Consider the following 21,273-nt stretch of genomic DNA (forward strand, 5'->3'; position numbering starts at 1 on the left):
ATTGCTTTTCCTCGGGTTTTCTTCAGCTCAGCTCTGGGGCGCAGAGCTACTGCATCGTGTGCATTTACAGAGATTCAGATGGGCTGATTTCGGGTTTTCTGCTGCATTACTGTATTTCTGATCAGAAGCGCAGTCATGGCTGCGGCGAGAGGGCGAGGTTTGAAGAAGCTGCGGATCTTGTCAGTCGGATTTTAGCTTTATATCTCTTGGTCAATTATTTAGTGAAAAGCTCGAGATATTATTCCGTGTCACATTTAAAGTTATATAGCCTACATGCGATAAATGTATTGCATAATGAGCTAAATCAAAAACGAATAATAAATAAACAACAAATATAATAATGCTTGAAGGCCTCACTTAAATTGTTAGGGTTATGTTTATAATACCCCAAATACCCAAAGATCTACTTGTGTTTTGCATAGAAGGTCTTTCACTTCCAGATCAGATGCACAAATCTTCCAGCTTATTCTATCTACTGCTGTGAGAGGAAGGCAATGGTTCCTTGCGGCTCTTTCTGACAAAAGCTATTTTAACTATCCGATCCCTCCATCCCATTAAGCAAAAATATAACGTTCTCGGAATTTAGTTGTCCATTTGTTCACATGCTCCTTTTTTAAATAAATTTGTTTGTCTAAATGGTTCCATAAGGAACCTTTAACATCTGAAGAACCTTTCTGTTTGACAAAATGTTCTTTGTAGAAATGTTTCAGATTATAAAAGCTAAGAAAGGGATGGTTCTTTAAAAAACCTTTGACTGAATGGTTCTTTAAGGAACCAAAACTGGTTCTTCCACATGGCATCGCTGTGAAGATCCCGAAGCACCTTTATTTTTTAAGACTATGTCTCTCTATATGTCCTTCTGTCTTTTTTTCTATCTATGCATATCAGAGATTTTTGTTTAGGTAATTTGTATATAATTACTAAAATGTGTAGAATATACCTCATTTATTTCAGAACTATCATGTCTTTGTCTTTTAGATGGATAGTTTTAGAGAATATCCATCCAATTTACTAAGAAAAAAAATCGGTATTTTTTTTTATTTATCAAAAACTACTGTGTGCATTAACTTGGTCGATATTTTTCTAGTTTAATTCTCTTAGATGCAGCTTCATGTTGTTGAGAGCTGCTGACACAAATCCCAGCTCATAAGCCATTTCCCTGCTATCTGGCGTCATCTAGTGTTCATTCTTGCATTTGGCCAACATGGACTACTAAGACTAGAGGGTGTGTTTATTGCACTGGGTATGTGTGTGTGTGAGCGTGTAAGAGAGAGAGGATTTATTACAGTGCGCATTTGTTTGCTGTATTGTGTGTGTGTGTGTGTGCGCGCGCACGCCAGCGCGTGACGTGGCGTTTTATGGCAGTGTGAGAATGTGTTAGTGTTCTTCTAAAGCACGTTTTATTGCTGTGTGAGTGTTTGTGCGACTATGTGCGCGTAGTATCTTTTATTCCTCTTTTATCAAGTCACGCCAGCATTGAAAACTCACCAACATTATTGTGCTTTAGCTTTTAAATATTAATACAACCTCTTAAATGTTGTATGCAGTAAAGCACACACAGTGCAACCGCAGATAACAGGAAAGACGGGGAGGGGTTTTCAGCCCGGTGGCAGTGAAACGTAAAAGAATGTAGGGGCTGTAAATTCTCCTAGCTGTTCTTGCTGCTCTTTGAAGTGTCTGCGTTTGGGGAAGATTTGTGGCATTCACACACAAAAAAAACTGAGGCCCGAAGGGCTTATATTCCTTCTATTCTGCTCTCTTGCTTCTTGTAATATATCCAGAATATCAGGATTTGACTACTCCTAGGTTAGTCCATTGTAAAGGGGATGAAGTCTGAGGCCTGTGTGCGCCCTATCCAAAACCTACATCCTTAGCCAGTTTTTAAAGTCATGCTGACCTTTTTATTTCTTTGTCGTTCTCTTTTAAGGAAGTACATACTCAAAGCAATAAGTGTTTATTTGGACTGGTAGTGTGCATAGTAACCGGAAAGAGAGAGAGAGAGGGGGGGGGGGGGGGGGGAAAGTGTGAGAGAGGTGGGACTACTTGGAGATTGTATGACTCCTGTTTAATGTCGTAAAGAGTGAATGTTTGATATGGTTTGTCTCTTGGTCCTTGTGTATATATGACGGCTCTGCCGTGTTGCACCTTAAGTACTACTAGGTCATAATTTGTAAGCAATTCCAGTTGGAAGACACACGTTTCCATAAAGTAAAAAGTACAGACACTCTCTTTTTATTTGCATAGATCTCGCATTTATGACTTCAGTGATTTATGATATTTCAAAACATGGATAATTACAGGGCGGATTTTAAATTATTGTTAACACAAATATAAACGACCTGTTTAAAGAAGCTTAAAGTAAAATTAAAAAGTTGTATTCAACCCTAACATATATGATCATCTTTTTTTCTGTTGGAAACAGAGAGCAGTAGGCTTTATAACCATCCACACACTCAGAAATCCCTTGTTGTGAGAGGCTGACAAAGCTTCTGGAAATCCTTTAGGTTTATTATAGTGAAATCTGACATAGACATACAAATACATAAATGCCGGATTTTTAAAGGTTTAACATGTTTGATTTACTCATTTACAAAGACACGGGCATCTCCATTATTTTTTTTTCTAACATACAGTTCTCTAATTTATTTTTCTTTCCATTGAGACGCGGTTTTAAGTTTGCGGCTCCCCTTCCCCTGACTTTTTGACGGTAAAATGCTTGCGCATTTGAAAACGAAACTTGATTCACCAGATACAGTCTCCAAAAATGTACAAACAGTGCATAAACAAAATAGATATTACTGACTGACCTTCCGGTATTTAGGGGAGAAGATAAACAGTGAAACCCTGTTCCACAAACACAAAGCGCGAAAATAATGTACATAATGTAGCCTACATATTATAAACGCGGCAACCACAGTTTTACCGTAAATTTAAAGGAAGCCTAAAAAAATAGTCAATTATTTATGTTAAAACACATATTGTACACAAAGGAAACACGGCATGTGATGTAAAGCCTGTATGACATTTTAACTGTTCAGTTTCAAGAATTAGTAATTATAGCAAAAAGTCTGATATATGAACGTGCCTTTTTACAGTTTTAAATCCATGTTGCCTATTAATTTTTATAGTCAAAATTTCACATAAAAAGACCAGTCAATGACAATAATCAATGATATTTTTTCCCCACATAGGCTGAGCATGATATAAACAGACAAGAAAAATTAGACACGCGTGTATTAATGTTCATTAATCCACATCTGACATACTCACATATGCTCCACACTCGGGTGAATTTACAGAACGTTATAGCATACTTGACAACAACAAATTCATATATATAAAAAAACATAACTCCATATCCAGACGGGTGAAAAATTGTTCACTCCTTATCACTAAATAAGTGACTTCCCACATATGTTTTCAGAAAAGTTGGCTCTCTAAGTCCATTGCAATCCAGTTGTCTCTCCGGATTCCGTGCTTCTTCAACGAGGAAGAAACTACCTGTAAAAATAGAAGAAGAAGAAGAATGAAGTTACGAATAAACCATGAGCTTTTTGGAGAAAGACGTATTCACGCTTGTATTTTGAGTTACGTGTAAATACTGTGATATCACAAACGGAGATGTCTTGGTTAAGAATTTATAGAACTTGTAATGGTAGTTATGCTCATTAATAATTAACAAACGTTGACCTGGCCCTTCTTCCCCTTGCTCATTTCTACAAGTGGAGACACAATAGATGCTTTCCGTTCGCAGAAAACTATGCAATGCGAAAGGAAATGCAGCATCCTAGTCAAAGGAAACCGAAAAGAAAGTAAAATGCACGCAACCCCCCATGCACCACCTTTAAAAATATCCACTTGTTGTGCCGCAAATGGTTTATTGGTCGTATAGCGACAGGATACCCGGCCACTAAAACTGTACTTTTGGTTAATGAAAAACACACACGCTCGGCCAGTGCAGCGCAACATCGACGAAAAGCTAAAAGACAGTTGTATTATTTGCTGGCATTATCAAACCATTCATTTAAGCAAAGGTGGAAACATCTTGTGCGAAATGCTGTCAAAAAGGTCGAGTCTGTTTTATACTCCTAAAAAATAAATTTACATTTCTAGATACTCACACAAACACACTCATTTCATAAGCACATATCAAAAACTGCCAGCATGAATTTGTTCATCACAAAATGTTACAGAAATGTTACTAATAAACAGGTTTGTGTATACAGAAACATATCTGTTACCTATTGGATTTTGTTAAGTAGTTTTGCTGAGGCTCATTTACTCCGCACTGTTTATATATAGGCTTTGGTTTTCTTTAACACGTCGTTTGCCATTTATAAATCACTATGAAATTACAGTGATGAAAAAAGCGATGAAGCCGCGATCATCAATATGTCATTTTATCTTTTGTGACCTACTTGTGCGATAAGGCCTTGTAAATCATCTGAAATATAAATAAGGAAGGATGAAAAATGGCCGAATGTTGTACGGAATAATGTGTGTTTTGGAAATCTGCTACTCCAGGGCTTGTATGTTGACACTCTGCTCTCCAATTGTATGATAGGACCAAAGCCGACTGTATGTGGGGGCACACAACATGTCCATGTATTCAATTTAGTGTTTTATAAAATTCCTATGTGATTAGTATTGTGCAATCTCATTGGAAGGTACGGAAAGGGTGAAGGGATTAAAAAAAATGCTAGCTCTCTGCTCCGGGGTCCCCCGGCGCGTGCAATCACAGCCCCCCTCAAGGGTACTATTTTGCAGGCACGTCCGCTCGCTATTGGTCAGTGGCTGGTCAGATGGTACGGTTTCCCTCTGTCCCGCACTGGCACATAGCCACCCAGAACACCCCCCACCCCCCAACTAAAACCCAATCTCCGATAAACTACTAATAGCTAAACCACTTGGACTATAAAACACAACAAATCATAAACCAAGCAAAAGAGCCGTACCCTCCCAATGAGTTCCTATTTTGTAAACTCAACTTTCCCAGTGACTCTGCCCGGAGGACAGGAGTCGTTCTTGGGACAGATACCGTTATATTCCTCCGGATACACAGACCCTTTACGACACTATCCCGGTGCTGCTTATGGAGGTTCCAGTGTCCAAGAGAAGGCGTACCCAACCTCCTTTTACCAGCAAGCGAACGGTGCCTACGGCAGGGCAACCGCCGCCGGACCCTGCGATTATGCGACAGCAAGCTTCTACAGGGAAAAGGACCCAGCCTGCGCCCTCGCCAGCATAGAGGAACACTCGTTCGTTCTCAGTCAGGATCATCGCAAGCAAGACTGCACGGGGTCGACGGGGAAAAGCATCTACCCTGAGGCCGACGAACAGAAGCCGTCAGCACCAGTTTATCCTTGGATGCAACGGATGAACTCTTGTAACGGTGAGTTCATGTTGTTTTTTCTCCCTTCATTTTCCCCATCGCTAATAAAGACGGAGCTAGAGCGTGCTATACGTGACTTACAGTTTCACTGTACAATGCCGGAAGCCCGTACAGTGCAGATACGCTCGTCTCCACCATAATGTCATACTGAAAGCAAAGCCACTCCTGTAAAGTTCTGTGAAATCTCTCATATGTACTGTACTTGCTTTTGAGGGAGGACTTTTAGAAATACGTTCACCGCAAGGCTCATATCATTTAAATCAATGTAGAAGCTTGTCGAATTCTAAACAGAACGTTGCATTAACGTATGTCTTATTACAAAAAGACCATTGTTGGTTTGACACATCTTTGGCTGTTTGTTCCTTCTTATGATACGAACAATGGCGAGTACAAGGTAATATAAAACCACGAAATATATCCTATGATTAGACTACGCAATAGTTCACGAAACAGAGAGAAACTCTAAGGGAAAATAGAAACTGAATACTGTGCATTGTCTATAACTTGATTTTATTCGCTGCACATTACTAATCCTTTGCGTTAACAGAGGTTTCATGTTTAAAAATAAAAAGATCTGCAGTATTTCTACACGTGTATGTTTCAGTCACAAACATAACGTTGACAAGTGCTCAATGGTGCGTCTAGATATTAAGTGTGATATGAAGCATATAAGAGCGGTATCTTTTGTTTATATCTGTAACGAAAATAAGGAGAATCACATTTCCTCTGCATTTTTCTTATCAGTGTGTCTGCACATGGGTTTATATTAGGACCATATCAATAAAAATAGCCATAACAAACATATTAAAATATGGTAAAAATACAAAATAGCAAAAATGTGTGATATTTTGGACTGAACAGATGCATAATGTCACACTGTCTTAAGTGTTTCTTGTCATTATGTCACACCGAGTTATTTTCTCCGGACACGTTTATCATTGTAATACTATCACAAATCACGCTATCGGTGTTAATGTTTGACTTTTTTCTTTTTATTCCATGGACAGGGACCTTCGGTAACGCTGGCCGAAGGGGTCGTCAGACGTACACGCGCTACCAGACGTTAGAATTGGAGAAAGAGTTCCACTTTAACAGGTATCTGACCCGAAGACGCCGCATCGAGATCGCGCACGCACTGTGCCTGACAGAACGTCAGATAAAGATTTGGTTCCAAAACCGGAGAATGAAATGGAAAAAAGAGAACAAATTGATCAACTGTTCACAAACGAGTGGCGAAGAGGACGAGGAGAAGAGGACAGAATGAAATTTTAAACGATAACCCCCCCCCATCCCAAAAACACCAGACACCTCTGTAATAATACAAATGAAGATTTTCCATCATGTTAGCAACTGTAGCATTCCTGTTAACTCATAATTGTAATTTCTTTTCTGATTTCTTTCTTTTTGTACATGACGTTTAAAACGTGGTTTAGTGCGCTCTTACTCTGACTTTAGATTTGCTCTTATGACCGAAATGTCCATGTTGAACGAAGCTATTTGAAATTTGTGTCATATTCGTGTTTATATTTAAGCTGTGTAAAAATAAAATAAATTCCCATTGTACGGAAAACGTTTTTCTTTTATGTTTTTTTGTAAGTTGAACTTTTAAAGTGACTCGGGGTGAAAAGCAATTAGAGTTTCTAGAATTTATTTATTTTTATTATATATATATATATATATATATATATATATATATATATATATATATATATATATATATATATATATATATATATATATATATATATATATATATATATATATATATTAAATAAAACAAATAATTCCGTTTGTCATATACTGTGTATGATAACAGGCAATCATATGAAAAGAATCATCTTGTTCAGCCGTAAAGCGCCTGTAGCCTATTCTTTCCCTGTATTATTTTTGTTTCTTTATTTATTTTTTTCGTCAAGAAAACTAGTTTAAACATTTTCATTGTAGGTGATATAACGAGAATTAAGCATTTACCGTAACTTTAGTCTGTAAGGCATCGCAATAAGCGTTCACCCTTATGCGTAACTATAAAATGTCAATACCTGCCGGGTAATATGTACATTTATGATTCATTTTTGTATGTGCATATGATATTTTAATACCAATGATTGTCACGCGTTCTCCTGATTTCATTAGACAAGGTACAAAGCCCCATAAAGGTTTGAGTTAAGGATTTGGTTTCGGTTTTTTTTTTTAACTAAGAGGCCAAACGTTGCCCACTTGGTTCCAAAATACTTCCTACAAAGTGAGAGGTGAGAAGGTTCAGCAGGTTTTAATAGATAACCAAAAGAGAAAGCTGACCTGTCGTGGCTGGTCACTCACCCTGAGAGACTACACAGCCTGGAGGGCTAAGCGACAATGCACCACATTTTTTCAGGTGGAGATTCCTAACTGCGTCTTCGAAAAAACATTAACCCCAAAATCAGACACAAGATTTAGAAGAAAAAAAATAAATGAAACAATAATGCAGATGTTTTCTGCAGCCAAGCAACGTCACATTAAATTATATTTACATACGAAAAGCAGAGCATACATCCATCTGTGCATGTGTTCACAAAGCACAATGAATGGACTTCATGATTCTTGGCAGGCTAGAATAATGTAAATATGTAACTTATTGTTAAATTCTGCATTTTTCCGAGCAACACACATTTTGCTAAAAATGTCAGTGGAAATGTTATATGAGGTATTTAAATGGTCCTTTTCCGGCTTTCACGTAATCAAAACTGCATGGAAGTTTAGTACAGATTTACATCATGCACATACATGAAGCAGCAATTGGCGTTTGTCAACAAACCATATATCATCTTGGAACATAAATCACGATCTCACATTCCTTATGTTCACTCCATAGAATCTTCTGTGCGAGGAGCTCATCTTTGGAACACGTCTAGTAAAAAGTCACATCGCTTCTTGAGTTTGAAAAAATACATCTGCGTTATGACTAATAATGAAATATTTCGGAAATATCATTTGTTTCTCCTCTTTAAACTGGAATATATATATATGCTATTATAAATAATGTAGTCAACGTCATCATCAGTGCAACATTTTCATTATCCTTTTTGTATCCTGACATAAGGTAAAATTTTTAATTACTAGAGTAGCCATAGGGTTTCACACTATTATAACCGTTATAATTATATTCTTAACATGTTTAAAATATTATTATTATTATTATTTATTTGCTTGATTTATTCGGAATATTGTGGCAGTTAACTGTATACTGATATTAGCATATCAAGTAGGCTACACCCTATAGATTCTGGGCAGTGTTCATGTACATTAAGGGTAAATAAATACACTGAACAATATTAATATCACAACAAACTAAAAAGAAAATAATTTTATTCCCATTTAAAATCGAAATATGTCGCGTTAGGCTCTGAAAATATCTTTCCAGCCTGCAATAAATTGAATCCCCAGTAGGTGACGCTGTCCGCCTACGTGCAGCACATCCCTGCAATGGGAGGAACACGTTGACTCGAGTCGAACGACTCCCCGTCTCGTCATCATTTGTAACCATAGAGCATGAATTACCTCTTGAAGTCATCAGTGAGAATTTACGACTGGTCAACAAAAGCACGTGATTCTCTAACGCACCCCCACCCCCATATTTGGCCGCATACATAGCAAAAACGAAGTACAGTGCATTGCTATAATTCATTAATACATCATAAATCGTGAAGCACAGCGTTATAACGACCAAGATCTACAAATCAAGCCCTCTAAAACAACCTAAATGAGCTCTTACTTTGTAAACTCGTTCTCAGGGCGCTACCCAAATGGCCCTGACTATCAGTTACTAAATTATGGAACTAGCAGCAGCGCTATGAACGCCTCGTACAGGGACTCCGGCACCATGCATTCAGGCTCTTACGGCTACAACTACAATGGAATGGACCTAAGCGTCAATCGTTCAACCAGCACTGGCCACTTTGGAGCGGTTGGGGACAACTCCCGGGTCTTCCAGTCGCCAGCCCCGGAGACGCGATTCCGGCAGCCGTCAAGCTGCTCGCTCGCGTCTCCGGAGCCGCTGGCTTGTTCCAACAGCGAAAACCTTGGACCCAAAGGCTCTTCGCCCCCTTCCGACCAAAGCACCACCACTGCGGGTAATAATCTAACCAACAACACACATTTCACAGAAATCGACGATGCCAGCGCTTCTTCTGAGACCGAGGAGGCGTCGCACAGAGCGAGCAACTCTGCACCGCGGACACAACAGAAGCAAGAGAGCTCGGCAACCTCCACTACCTCGGCGACGTCCGATGGCCAAGCTCCCCAAATATTCCCCTGGATGAGGAAACTACATATTAGCCATGGTACACACGTATTATGTTTACGTCTCCGCGTTTGCTTGCGAATGCGTATTGTGTTCAGTTCTGATTTTAATTCAAGCGTGGCGCCAGTAACAGCCTTTATTTGAGATTTCTGCGAAAGTGCCATAAATCTATCAAGCGTGGAGCCTCGCAAACTGTAGAAGAGAGAATGGGAGCGGGGTGGAAGAGAGGGCAGGAAGGTTTACAAGTTGGCGATTCAGTGAAAAGTTCAGCTTTATGGTGTGTGGGAATGTGATTATAAGTTCAGTGTTGGAGAACCGGTTAGAAAACAGAGAGAGAGAACATGGGATAAAAGTGGGATGGATAGGCTAAACAAGCGGTGAGAATTTTTTTTTACATGTATTGTAATTTCGAATGTTTGGTGCTGTATTACATCTATAAAATACTGAGTTTTTAAGAAGCCAAACGAAACAAAAACAAACGTCATGAGCCTACAGTGAGACGCTGTGCAGTGTACCATTTGGCGATTTCCCTGTACGCATTCAGTTGTAAATCTTGTCACTCATGTGTATCTATAGCAAAAAGTTGTTGGAAACTGTTGTTGAAATGATGTGCAGGTCGATCCTCGCTAATCTTTATTCCCCTTTGCGTTTTGTCCACATTATTCAGATATGACTGGACCAGACGGCAAAAGGGCCCGAACTGCATATACCCGCTATCAGACGCTAGAGCTGGAAAAAGAGTTCCATTTCAATAGATACCTCACCCGGAGGAGGAGGATAGAGATAGCCCACGCTCTATGCCTCTCAGAGCGTCAAATTAAGATATGGTTCCAAAACCGGCGGATGAAATGGAAAAAGGACAATAAACTGAAGAGCATGAGTCTGGCTACCGCGGGTAGCGCTTTCCAGCCATAGTTGTAGCCCAAGTCCTACTACGTGGTTTGCAAAAGAAAATCACGAGGAAAACGAGATGGAAAATAGGTCTCAAAACATTACTTACAGAGTACTGTACATCGCGGCACCTTTCGGCATGTTATGGATGTTTTAGGCATTTTAAAATTCTACTGTGGTACTGCTATAACGAAACGAAAATTAGTGTTCATAGTTCTTTTAATACTATGGTGACTATAATTTCGGCAAGGAAATAAACTGAAGGGGAAAGAAGCTATCAATATACCGCCTGTTGTTCTTGTTATGAATATTGTTTATGTGTCAAGTGCTATGTTAATGCTTTCTTGAGAGTTAGCATGTGAGCTCTTAAATGTTATAACTTATTTACCTATACACGTGTATACCTTTTGAGTTTGCAGCTCAGAAACGCATCTGCCCTTGTATGAAGTGAAGCTCTAGTTTAGTGGTGACTGCAGTAAATTTAGCAGACGCCTCTGTATATTTCATGCTCCTCTGTTTAATCATTGTCTAAATAATCAGATTCAATTTGTCATGTGTTCTAACTCTTCTATTATTTTTGAGAAAAACAAGAAAATGTGTATATAGTCCTCGCTAGATTCTTGTACCCGTCCATACGTGTGTATAGTTGTATTCCAAATATGTAATTGTATATTACTGGATCATGTTTATGTTCCAAAAAGGATGTACATATTGAACATTTTTATTGTGATCAGTTGGCTATTTGTAGTAGGCAGAATTAACGGCAAATGTGTGAAGAAGAAAAAAAGAAAAAGAAAAAAAAGCAATGTCATGTCGAACTGCCTGTTAGGATTTTGCCAAAAAGCTTTTTGTATTTGTTTGTAGTTTAACTTGGAGTAAAAAAAATAAATAAAGTTCCTCATATTCAAGTCAAATAAATTTCTTGACAATTCTTCATTTTACACACAATCGAGAAAACAAATTCTGGTCAAGGGTTGACAGTTATCAGTTTCACACCCTGAAACTCAAATTGCAGTACGGTCCTTTAAATTGCTGAGAAACATTTTGCTACGCCATGTGCATATCCTTGCGCTATACTGACAGTTCACACTCAACTTGGAAATGCTAAAATATCCTCAATATTAGGCGAAAACAGACACTGGGAGAGATATTCACCAAAACCTGGCGTGTAAAGAATTTAAGACGTTTCTATAGTCCAGCTAATTTTAAACAACACACGGTTTCCAGAATGTTTATATAATTTACAAACGCTCTACCCCTGTATTTCCGAGTCCTAGTAAACAAGCACTGAAGCTTTCAACTTACCATTCGTGCCAAACTCTTCTCTACCTCTAAGTTTTGAGAGCCGAGCAGAAGTCCCCGCAGTGTACCACCGGCCACTTGCCTTTTGCAATTTTGCTTTTCCCTTTGCCCAAACTATACAAAAAGTAGCTATGACATTTACATGTCAAACGGATGAGCGTTTTATCTTGAAGTTAGATCGTAAAAATCGCCCAGGCCACAGACAGATACCCCTTACTGGCTCTCAAAAGTCACGTGGGGTTCATAAAGTTAGTTTTATGGTTTTGGGGAGTTGACAATGTACTATATATTTCACATTCTAGAATGCAAGTGACGGTTTAACTGCTTCGAGGGGATTCTAAAGGGTCAGTTGTGAGAGGAAGAGCGTACCAGTAGGCCACTACAGTGCCAGTGTCTAGTCGGTGCAATGTCTCTCCGGTTCTACTCGTTTGGAGGCGGAAATATGGATAGTGGACCATGCAGAGTCAAAGTAAGTTCAATTTAAGGCTGCACTGGCCGGTGATTTGATCTAGGAAGAAGTGGGAAGGGAAGGAGGGGTATGTTTCAAGTAGAAGTGTCAATCATTTTGTTTCTCTGAGTGCAAGAAGAGGTCCTTAGATATTAGTGTCATCTGCTAACGCGTTATCACAATGGTTCACAATAACACAAAAGTACATTACTAATAGAATTAGGAATTTAGCTTTGGTTGTCTTATTTATTTATTTAAAAAACGTCTTTAACAAGTTTTTCCCAATGAAAAAACGTATTATTCAGTTTAATTAATCGTGTAGATTTCTATATCTATATATGTATGTGTGCTTAAATGTGTGATTTGATATAATTAACTTATGTGAAAAAGCGGGTTAGTTTCTTTTTCTTTTTCTTTCTAGAAAGGTCTTTTTTTGCGAATATTTGTTGTGAAATAGGTGAAAGCCATCTCTCAGGTTCTCTAGCTCTCTTTTCACTCACTTACTCACACACAGACACACACACGCAGACAACAATATGACAATATGCCTCCCTAAGGTTCTACAAGCCAGGCTTTGTTCCTTCTCCGCCCCTGTATTTTTCAGGGAGGAAGCGCGTAAGGATCACAAAGTTGTTGCACTTTCTTAAATGGGCAACTGGAGCAATGTATTTAATTAAACTATGATCTAACTATATGTTTATCACAGACAAATACCTATAATAATACAGAATATCCTACAGTAAAATTATAGCCTACTCTCTGAATAAATATGTTTGATTGTTCTGTCAGAGCACTTTTGTCGCCTCAGGTCAGTTCGAGTTCAACTCAAGTATACAGTTTGAATCTGTATATCATTATATTACACTCAAGGTTACACTATTTTTATTTTTTTTATTTTGTATCTGTACCAACAGAGAAACTAAGACTTTGCTGCTACTACGAAAGTCCTGTAAATCCCACCAAACTTTACCGTGACTAGTTAGTAGTGTGTAACATGACTAGGCTCGAATAACGTACAACGCTGTGGGACACACAATTAGCTATTTTAAAACTATTATTTAATATTCTTTAATTATTTAATTACTCAATGGATATTAATTCAAGTAATGTTTGGTTATTTGAACTATCCTCTAAATTGCATATTATTTCATTACAGACGGTACTAAATAAATAAAAGGACTTCTGTATTTGTTATACAATGTGTTGGACATTGATTTTCGGGACAGGCTTTTGGGGTTTTGCCAGAACTTAGCCTTTATTAGAAAATCGAATACTTATGCTTATTTTTTCTTATCAAAATACTTGTTTGGTTCGTTCCTGCTCATCTGCATTTAACATCAACATTACCTCCAAAATAATAAATGTTAAGCTTTCAGGGTGTTTTACAGCCTACTTTCAATGAGTGTTACAGATTTTATAGCCCTCCATTTGGCATTTCTGTGTGTGAGAAAGAGGGAGAAGGAGGGAGAGAGAGAACACGCACAAGAGAGAGTAAAGGAGAGTTTGTGTGTGTGTGTGTGTGTGTGTGTGTGGGTATGTCCGAGCAGCAGAGTTAGGAAGTTTCAGGCCGTAAACAGGAAGGCGAAATTATGGTCGCGGGCATGAGTCGATAGCTACCGTTTCATTTTTCATCAGCTTCCTTTTTAATGATATGAGTGGGGAGGGCTTTGGCCTCCATGAAAAAAAAGAAGAAGAAAAAAAGCGAGCATTCCTTTAGAAAGTCCCTTAAAAAGACAAGCTTCCATACAACCACAATCGAGGTCAACCACAATCATAAAGTCCATACTTAGCCTATAGCATACAATGCAAATATAAAACAATGCAAAATGAGGAAAAGCAATTACCCTGGAGTATATGCTGTGCTGTGAGTCACTATAAGGCGACAGGGCGTCAATTCTAGGTGTGTTTGTGCGTCAGAGAAATATTTGCAGCGTGTGTGATACGTTTTGACACAAACTCGGGGGATCAAAGACTACAGTCTATGATTGTGGTCTATGAAGTTTAGCCCAAAGACATATAGGACTATTTGGTATTAATGTACTTTTTTATTAATGTAACAAGGTTTAGAGAAATTATTTATCAGGACATATAAAGTTTCCAGCATTCTCTGTACATCGAACATCTGGTACTAAAAATCAATTTCTATGATTTCCATGAAGCCTCTGCCATGTAGACGCAGCAATTTCAAACGTTTAAACAGCAATTTTAAGACTAATGCGTTTTGCATATTGATAGGGGCAATCTCGGAGCATATCTCATCCATAATGCATAGGATGGGATCATCCGGGGGTCAGCAGACTGTGGCTGCTGCGAAGGCGCAAGCGCGAAACAATACAACGAATCCATAAAGCAGAGTTATGCGATGTTTGTCCTAAAAAAATGGGCATGTTGATTGAGAATGTTTTATATCATTGTTTTATTTTTTATTTTTTAACATTTATATTGATTCTTCAATTTAAAGCCAACACAACAGACAAGAAATCCCACATTTATGTTTTCTGCATGTTTTGCTGGCCTACTTGACACTCTCGAAACATAGGAAATGTATAGCACAGGAAGAATAAGGGTGAACAGGACAGGCAGAATTTGAACAGCGTCGCCTGCTCGCCATATCTGCCACAGATTGATTATATCGGATTATTCCCTGTAAGACATAGCCAATTAAAAAATGATCCAGATTCGATAAAACCAAAATCCTGATTAGATACTACAAATTATGCAAATATTTAGGCTGTTCAAGTGTGGAGAATATATAAAATGTAATAATAAAAAAGTATTCATTTACGTGAACAATTCTTAAAGCGAGACATAACACTAAAAATTACCCCGTTTATGTGGTTCAAATATTTTGCATATACATAAATTATAATTATGCTATAATAATGTAACAAATGTTAAATAACATAACGAACAACACATTTATAAATATTGATATTTGTAATACCTAATAATCTTAATATTTAATAATCCAATCATTTAATTTGGAAAATGATTCGAATTAAACTTTAAATCATTACTAAATTCATGATGATAAATGTATTGAATTTAAATATAAAGCTATATTTATGGCAAATAAGTGAAAAAAATGCATGTATATGTATATATATATATATATATATATATATATATATATATATATATATATATATATATATATATATATATATATATATATATATATATATATATACATACTTCAATTTAATTGGTCAGATCGAATAGGCCAATATATTTATTCACATTTCTTATTTCCAAGTTATTCTATGGACGTTTTTTTTTTTCTTCTAATAAAACTACATATATTTTCTCCTCCAGGAGTTAGATTTTTCTCAGCTGTAACTCTCCTCCATCGCCAGCAGAGCCCGCTTTAGACCAAGATCATGATGTCTGAGGCTGCTGGTTTTTGTTTGTCGCCCTGTTCTAAAGCTATTGGAAACATCTAGAAATACGCGATTTAAATGATCGGCATTGAATACTATCCTAAATTCGATCCGATAGATTTCGTATAATTTTTTTTCTTGTGAAATGAAAAGTGCTAATAATAGTTTCTACTTAAAGGAGACAGCACTTTGCCAATAGAAGCTTAGGCTTCATCGTGAGGCAGCCTAGTGCAATGCTTTTGTCGTTAATCAGTAAGCATAAAGCTATGACTGAGGCTCAAGACTGGCTCGTTCTCCCGTCTCTCTCTGTCTACGTTTAATCCAAAGGAGCTGGAGAAGGTGAACGTAGTCTCGTTAGAAGTGGCGCGAGATTTGGCGGGGTCAAATAGTTCAGGGGTCAAAAGTTTGTGACTCGGTCGTTGGCTGTCGACTCACTGCGCTTGACCAATCGCTGGATGTCAATGGCAAAGTGGGAGAAGGAGAAAGAGGGGGAGTGAGGGGTTTCAGACTGTCTCTTTTGAAAAGATTAGAAAAATGATAGAAAGAGCTGAACTGAGAAGACCGACTTTGTAACAAAACACGTTCCCGCGAAAGGGTGTGTTGGGGAGAAAAAAAAAAAGACAATCGATTCTTGAGGTCTAGGGCATCAACAAAAAGGCATGATGTTGTTATGCAAACCTTTTTAAAATGTATATTAATCTGAGATTAATTATATTTAGCCTTTTGCGTGCATGCGTTTTGTAAAGGCAGCTTGTATATTAATACAAATAAGGCCAGTCAAAGACAAATATAACACATTTTTTAATGCATTCGTGTATTCCTACTTTAGGTGACACATGAAGAAAAATCAGTTTGACAGTTAGCCTACCTGTCACAAATAAACTTTGTGTTAAAAATTATATTATTGAAAATACATTATTTAATTGTTTATTCTAGAGGCTACTTTGTTACTTTCCTAATCTTGTAAATCCAAAGCGATTCATGTGCATTGCGTTACATTTCTATGTATAACATTATTATTTTAACTCTACAAATAAAGCTTGCAAATTGGGTTTCTTACGACCATCTACTTTATCGTGTTATAATATTCATGTGTGCATACGAAATGATAAACTTATATCTATACATTTTATAAAAGAAATAACAAGCAGTTCGTGACTGGGCTTATGATTGCGGGCGTCCGATGCGCGTTCAATGCAACACAAAAATATTTTCTTTTTCTGATCGTAAAATAAATAAAATGAACGCCATACCTTTATTTTGATATGAGGCCTATTGTTTTTCACATTTTTGTTTGTTGATCACATTCGTCACATTCAAAACGGAAGACCACCTGCGGTATTTCGTTTACATGTTTAAAATGTGGACAAGTTGTGAATAAACAGAGGAAATTTACTTAAGAAGCACATTTCCTTTTCTTAGGAAACTCAAATTTAGTGCCATAATATCATATCCCACCAATCGTTATGAATATCTCAAAGAAATTATATACATAGGCCTACACACATACATACACATATATATGTGTGTGTGTTGTGTGTGTGTGCGTGTGTGTGTGTGTGTGTGTGTGTGTGTGTATATATATATATATATATATATATATATATATATATATATATATATATATATATATATATATATATATATATGCTATTCCCAATAAATTAAATATTAATTTCAAAGGGGTGTTTGGAGTATAGTGTTGAAAAAGCGCAAGAAACTGGGCAATTGATAATTTGGTAATGAATATTAATTTATTGGCACGAACATTTGGACTAATGGTGGGGAATAAGGATGATGTGATGCCTAGCGACTTGGTATTCTCAGAAAAAACGCACGTAAGTGGTGAATAATTATATTAGAAAACTCGACCCATTTGGAGTTCAGCTAAAGTTCACTGAATTAATTTCCATTCCATCCTAGCATGTGCCGTTGCTGGGCAGTGCTGTACCCTCATTATATATATATATATATATATAATGTTAAATAGCCTATTCTATAAATATTTGTATTTAATGACTGATATCGTTTTTGCATGGAAACATCTAACGCTTTAAATAAATCCAACATTTAAATATTTGTATAAACAAATATATAAATTATTTAGCCAATATAATCTATTATTTCACACACAACAAAATGTTTTATATTAGTGGATTTTTAGTTAACGAATTAACTAACTTTTTCTTTTGTAAAAGCGTAGATATGTTTATCTCTTCTAAATGCACATTTAGAAGCACATTTAGAAGTGTGTCTATTTTTTTATAGAAGCGGTCGTTTTTATAGTCTGGACTTTCAGATACACGCTGAATATCTCCTTTAGTGTTCTGAATACAACTAGGGAAATAAAGAATTGCTCTATGGTTGAACTGATTTGTGGGTTATAAAGCCTTTTTGAATGACCCCCTTTCTCGAGCCATTTTTCTTCAAAGTAATGACCTGGGCACAATTCAGTATGAGCGAGCAAACTATGCATGCATTACTATAGACCTTTAGAGTGGGAGAGACCCAGAGAAGGGGTGAACCGGAGGTCAGCGCGTCTAACAAATATTAAAATGTACTGGGACTCGTGACACGCCTCGCTGTTTAACAAAGACTGCCAAAGTGCGAGATTAATATGAAAACTTGAGAGTCCACAACAAAATGCCTTATATCGCCCAATGGTATTGTAGAGCTCACAGCGGCTCGGGGCTAACGTGCATTTTATTTTTAGTTGTTTTAGGACAGAGAAGGATGCTTTGTGTGGGGAAAGCCCCTTGTTGTTGCCAGCAAGATAAAGCGTCAAAACGGAAAATACGGCGCGATGACTCCTGCTGTCGAAGTTGGTGGCTCGGTGCTTTTTGCTTATTATTGCTTTTTTTCTGAGCTCTTAAATCGGTTGGAGATTTTCTTGGATGTTTTAATGTCCGACTGTCTGTTATCGTCGCGTGATGTTAGAGAGGAGCTCGAGGGGACCCACGGAAATGAGAGGGAGCGGAGCACACAAAGGTATCACGGCGAGGTCATGGGCTAAACCTGTGGCTTTGGAGAAAGGAGTGGTAGTGGGTGGATGGGTGGGGGTTTCAGACGGAGGGACTCCCAGGAACGGTTGAAACGAAAAAAAAAAGGCTTTGGAGCGGCGACAATCCCTTGCAGAGACCATGTACAGCAAAGAAGAGAAGAAATGGGCGAGGGACTACCGAAATGAGAGGTGCAACGCTCAAGAGTCAAAAAAAGTAAGTAAAGAAAAAGGCGCTTCATTTGCATATTGCAGCGCTCTCTTCTGCAGGTGTTTGCATGGGCAGACCACGTGCTCGCGCACGCTGGCGAGTACGGGTCCCCCCTCCTATCATAACGGAGTTATGACTTTTGAATTCGCGCCCCACGGAGTTGCACTGTTGCGAGTGTGTGTTTTATAAGGTGAATATTTACCTTGGCTATAGTCTCTGAGCCGCGGCTTTGAATGCCTGTCGGTGTACACATTAACCCCATAATGAGGCAGATGGCTCGAGGTCCCTATGGCTTTCAGAAGGAGATGGCTCACGGGGGTGAAGGCGAGGTCGGGGACTTCAGGGGGTGAAAGGGTTAGAGTGGACACCAAGGCTGAACTTTCTCCTTTGCTGTTACAATAGATTTGCATCTATAAAATGTGAAATAAGATGTAGAAGTTAGATGCGACGTAAAAGCTGAGCCATCTAAACATTAAATTATTAGTCGTTTTTATGTTTTCAACTCGGACATGGATGCTAGCGTGCTTCAGTGCAAGAAGATCGGCACAATTATTACCAAGCAGAAATCAAAATGAATTAAGAGAAAAGAAAAGAGTCGGGCAAATTGAAAAACAGAGCTGAAAATGGCAGAGGCCCATTTGAAAAATTGCCAGAGCTTTGAATGCCAAACACTAGGGGTGCTACAGATTTCTTTGATATGATACAATTTTTTTATGCACATTCAAACTGCTCAGTGAATGTAAAATGATTTTCCTTCGTTTGAGAATATTTCGATACTATTCGATATTATTTTGATACTTTTAATAATGCATCTTTTTCGTGAATACTTTGGAGTCAATTTATAATCTTAATAAAATTTTCTGCCTTTGCCGTATCAGAACAAAGACTGTCCAGGAACCCCTCCAATTTAGATGTGCACACAATAAGGAATATATATATATATATATATATATATATATATATATATATTCTAATATCATATCAATTTTGTGACTTTTATTAAATCGTTATTTTATATGTACAGATTTAGAAATATATATATATATATATATATATATATATATATATATATATATATATATATATATATATATATATATATATATATATATATATATATATATATATTTCCATTGCTATTTGGCATTGTTTTAGTGCTTAAAGGAAAATGATAATATTAAAATTATAATATTACAATATATTGTGTTAGTGCTTGTTTGAAATATTTTGTTATAAAGTGCAACGACAGTTTCGTTGGATAGCTACAATATTAATTTTATGATGTTTATACTCTAGTCCCTTTTTTCTGGTAGCGTTTTCTTTTCGTTAAGGTACGAAATGTGGCAAATGGAGCGTTATGTAGTAACAAATAATTGTATGTTTAACCCTCATTTTTTCTGTAGATTTAATACCGTAGCATAGTCTACTGCTTGCTGCTGTAATAAATCGGATACGCTCAATGATTTTAAATAGCAAGTAATCTATTTCCAAAAATTAATGCGTTTTCGTTTTTTCCCCCACTTAGCCTATAGTGCATTATTCTTGCTTCTACTGTAGAATTAAATGAAATCTTACCTTTTCTGTAGGCTACATCTAAAAACCAGCCTTAAAATATCAATGAATCCCCAAAACAAAAAGAAACTCCTTAGAATGAATTATTTCTTTATTTCAGAGCGTTCTCCATGAAATGAGTGACCGAGTGTTTGGTGAGAGGAACGCTTGTTTAAGGAGTCATAAAATCTTTGCTTGGTGTCAAGGGGTTAAATAACTAGTGGCATTATCCTATGTGCATATTTTATTGTTTTATACCCTCTCACCTCACTATTTATTCGCCTTTTGACTGGTGTTTGCCGGCGACAAACTGAGCTGACCTGCCATAAAACACTGCCATTTTTCCAGGGGCTTTTACAGCTTTCTTTGACCTTTGTTGAGATCCGTCGCTGTCGCATTTACTTGCTGGCCTGTTCGCGCTTTGTGTGCTAGATTGAAAGTATCTATTTTAAAATTCGTGTCTGTCGTGAATAGATGTTATATATAGTAGCTTGTAGTTGTGTGTTTCATTAATTTCCAACACCAGTTTATTTATTTTTCTTTCAGATTTTAAACGTTTTTGACTAAATTAGCACACCAGACGACAAAGGATCGACCGTATATATATTGAAGAGACAAAGAGTTTGATTTCCCAGGGTAGGAAAATGTTGTTTCTGGGCCATGGAGTGGGGAAAAAAAATTATTTTAATTTCTTATGTTATGCGTGTAGTTTCTATGTCGGGGTGAAATGTGCAAGAAAAACTCCAGTGTTTACCACAAACCATTAGCAGAGTTTATAAAGGAAGCACCGATCCATTAAGTGGCGAGACAGATTGCTGATA

General features: G+C 37.3%; 3 protein-coding genes and 1 long non-coding RNA gene across 6 annotated transcripts in view; 3 read left to right on the forward strand and 1 right to left on the reverse strand.

Moving 5' to 3' along the window:
* Window positions 1-21,273, forward strand: part of LOC113044492 (homeobox protein Hox-B3a-like) — a 50,714-nt gene that overhangs the window by 651 nt on the left and 28,790 nt on the right. The window contains exon 1 of one of the 3 annotated variants that reach the window (XM_026204540.1): window positions 11,501-12,333. The exons of 1 other annotated variant lie outside the window; for it this stretch is intronic. The gene's annotated coding sequence lies outside the window, so the exon portion shown is untranslated. Of the gene's footprint in view, window positions 1-11,500; window positions 12,334-17,433; window positions 18,908-21,273 lie in introns of those variants that run through there. One more of the 3 variants, XM_026204557.1, reaches the window with a different exon arrangement.
* Window positions 2,491-21,248, reverse strand: LOC113044572 (uncharacterized). The gene is made up of 3 exons (XR_003275883.1): window positions 20,477-21,248; window positions 19,104-19,311; window positions 2,491-3,501 (listed from the first exon to the last, which is right to left on the reverse strand). It is a non-coding gene; the product is annotated as an uncharacterized LOC113044572 (long non-coding RNA).
* Window positions 4,903-6,962, forward strand: LOC113044566 (homeobox protein Hox-B6a). The gene is made up of 2 exons (XM_026204654.1): window positions 4,903-5,392; window positions 6,400-6,962. The coding sequence occupies exons 1-2, from the start codon at window positions 4,963-4,965 to the stop codon at window positions 6,654-6,656; spliced, it is 687 nt and encodes a 228-aa protein (XP_026060439.1). The 5' UTR covers window positions 4,903-4,962; the 3' UTR covers window positions 6,657-6,962.
* Window positions 7,209-11,364, forward strand: LOC113044546 (homeobox protein Hox-B5a). Its single transcript, XM_026204631.1, has 2 exons — window positions 7,209-9,711; window positions 10,339-11,364. Exons 1-2 carry the CDS (start codon window positions 9,132-9,134, stop codon window positions 10,584-10,586), a joined length of 828 nt encoding a protein of 275 aa, XP_026060416.1. The 5' UTR covers window positions 7,209-9,131; the 3' UTR covers window positions 10,587-11,364.

Source organism: Carassius auratus, chromosome 3 (assembly GCF_003368295.1).
Source record: "Carassius auratus strain Wakin chromosome 3, ASM336829v1, whole genome shotgun sequence".
Taxonomy (NCBI): domain Eukaryota; kingdom Metazoa; phylum Chordata; class Actinopteri; order Cypriniformes; family Cyprinidae; genus Carassius; species Carassius auratus.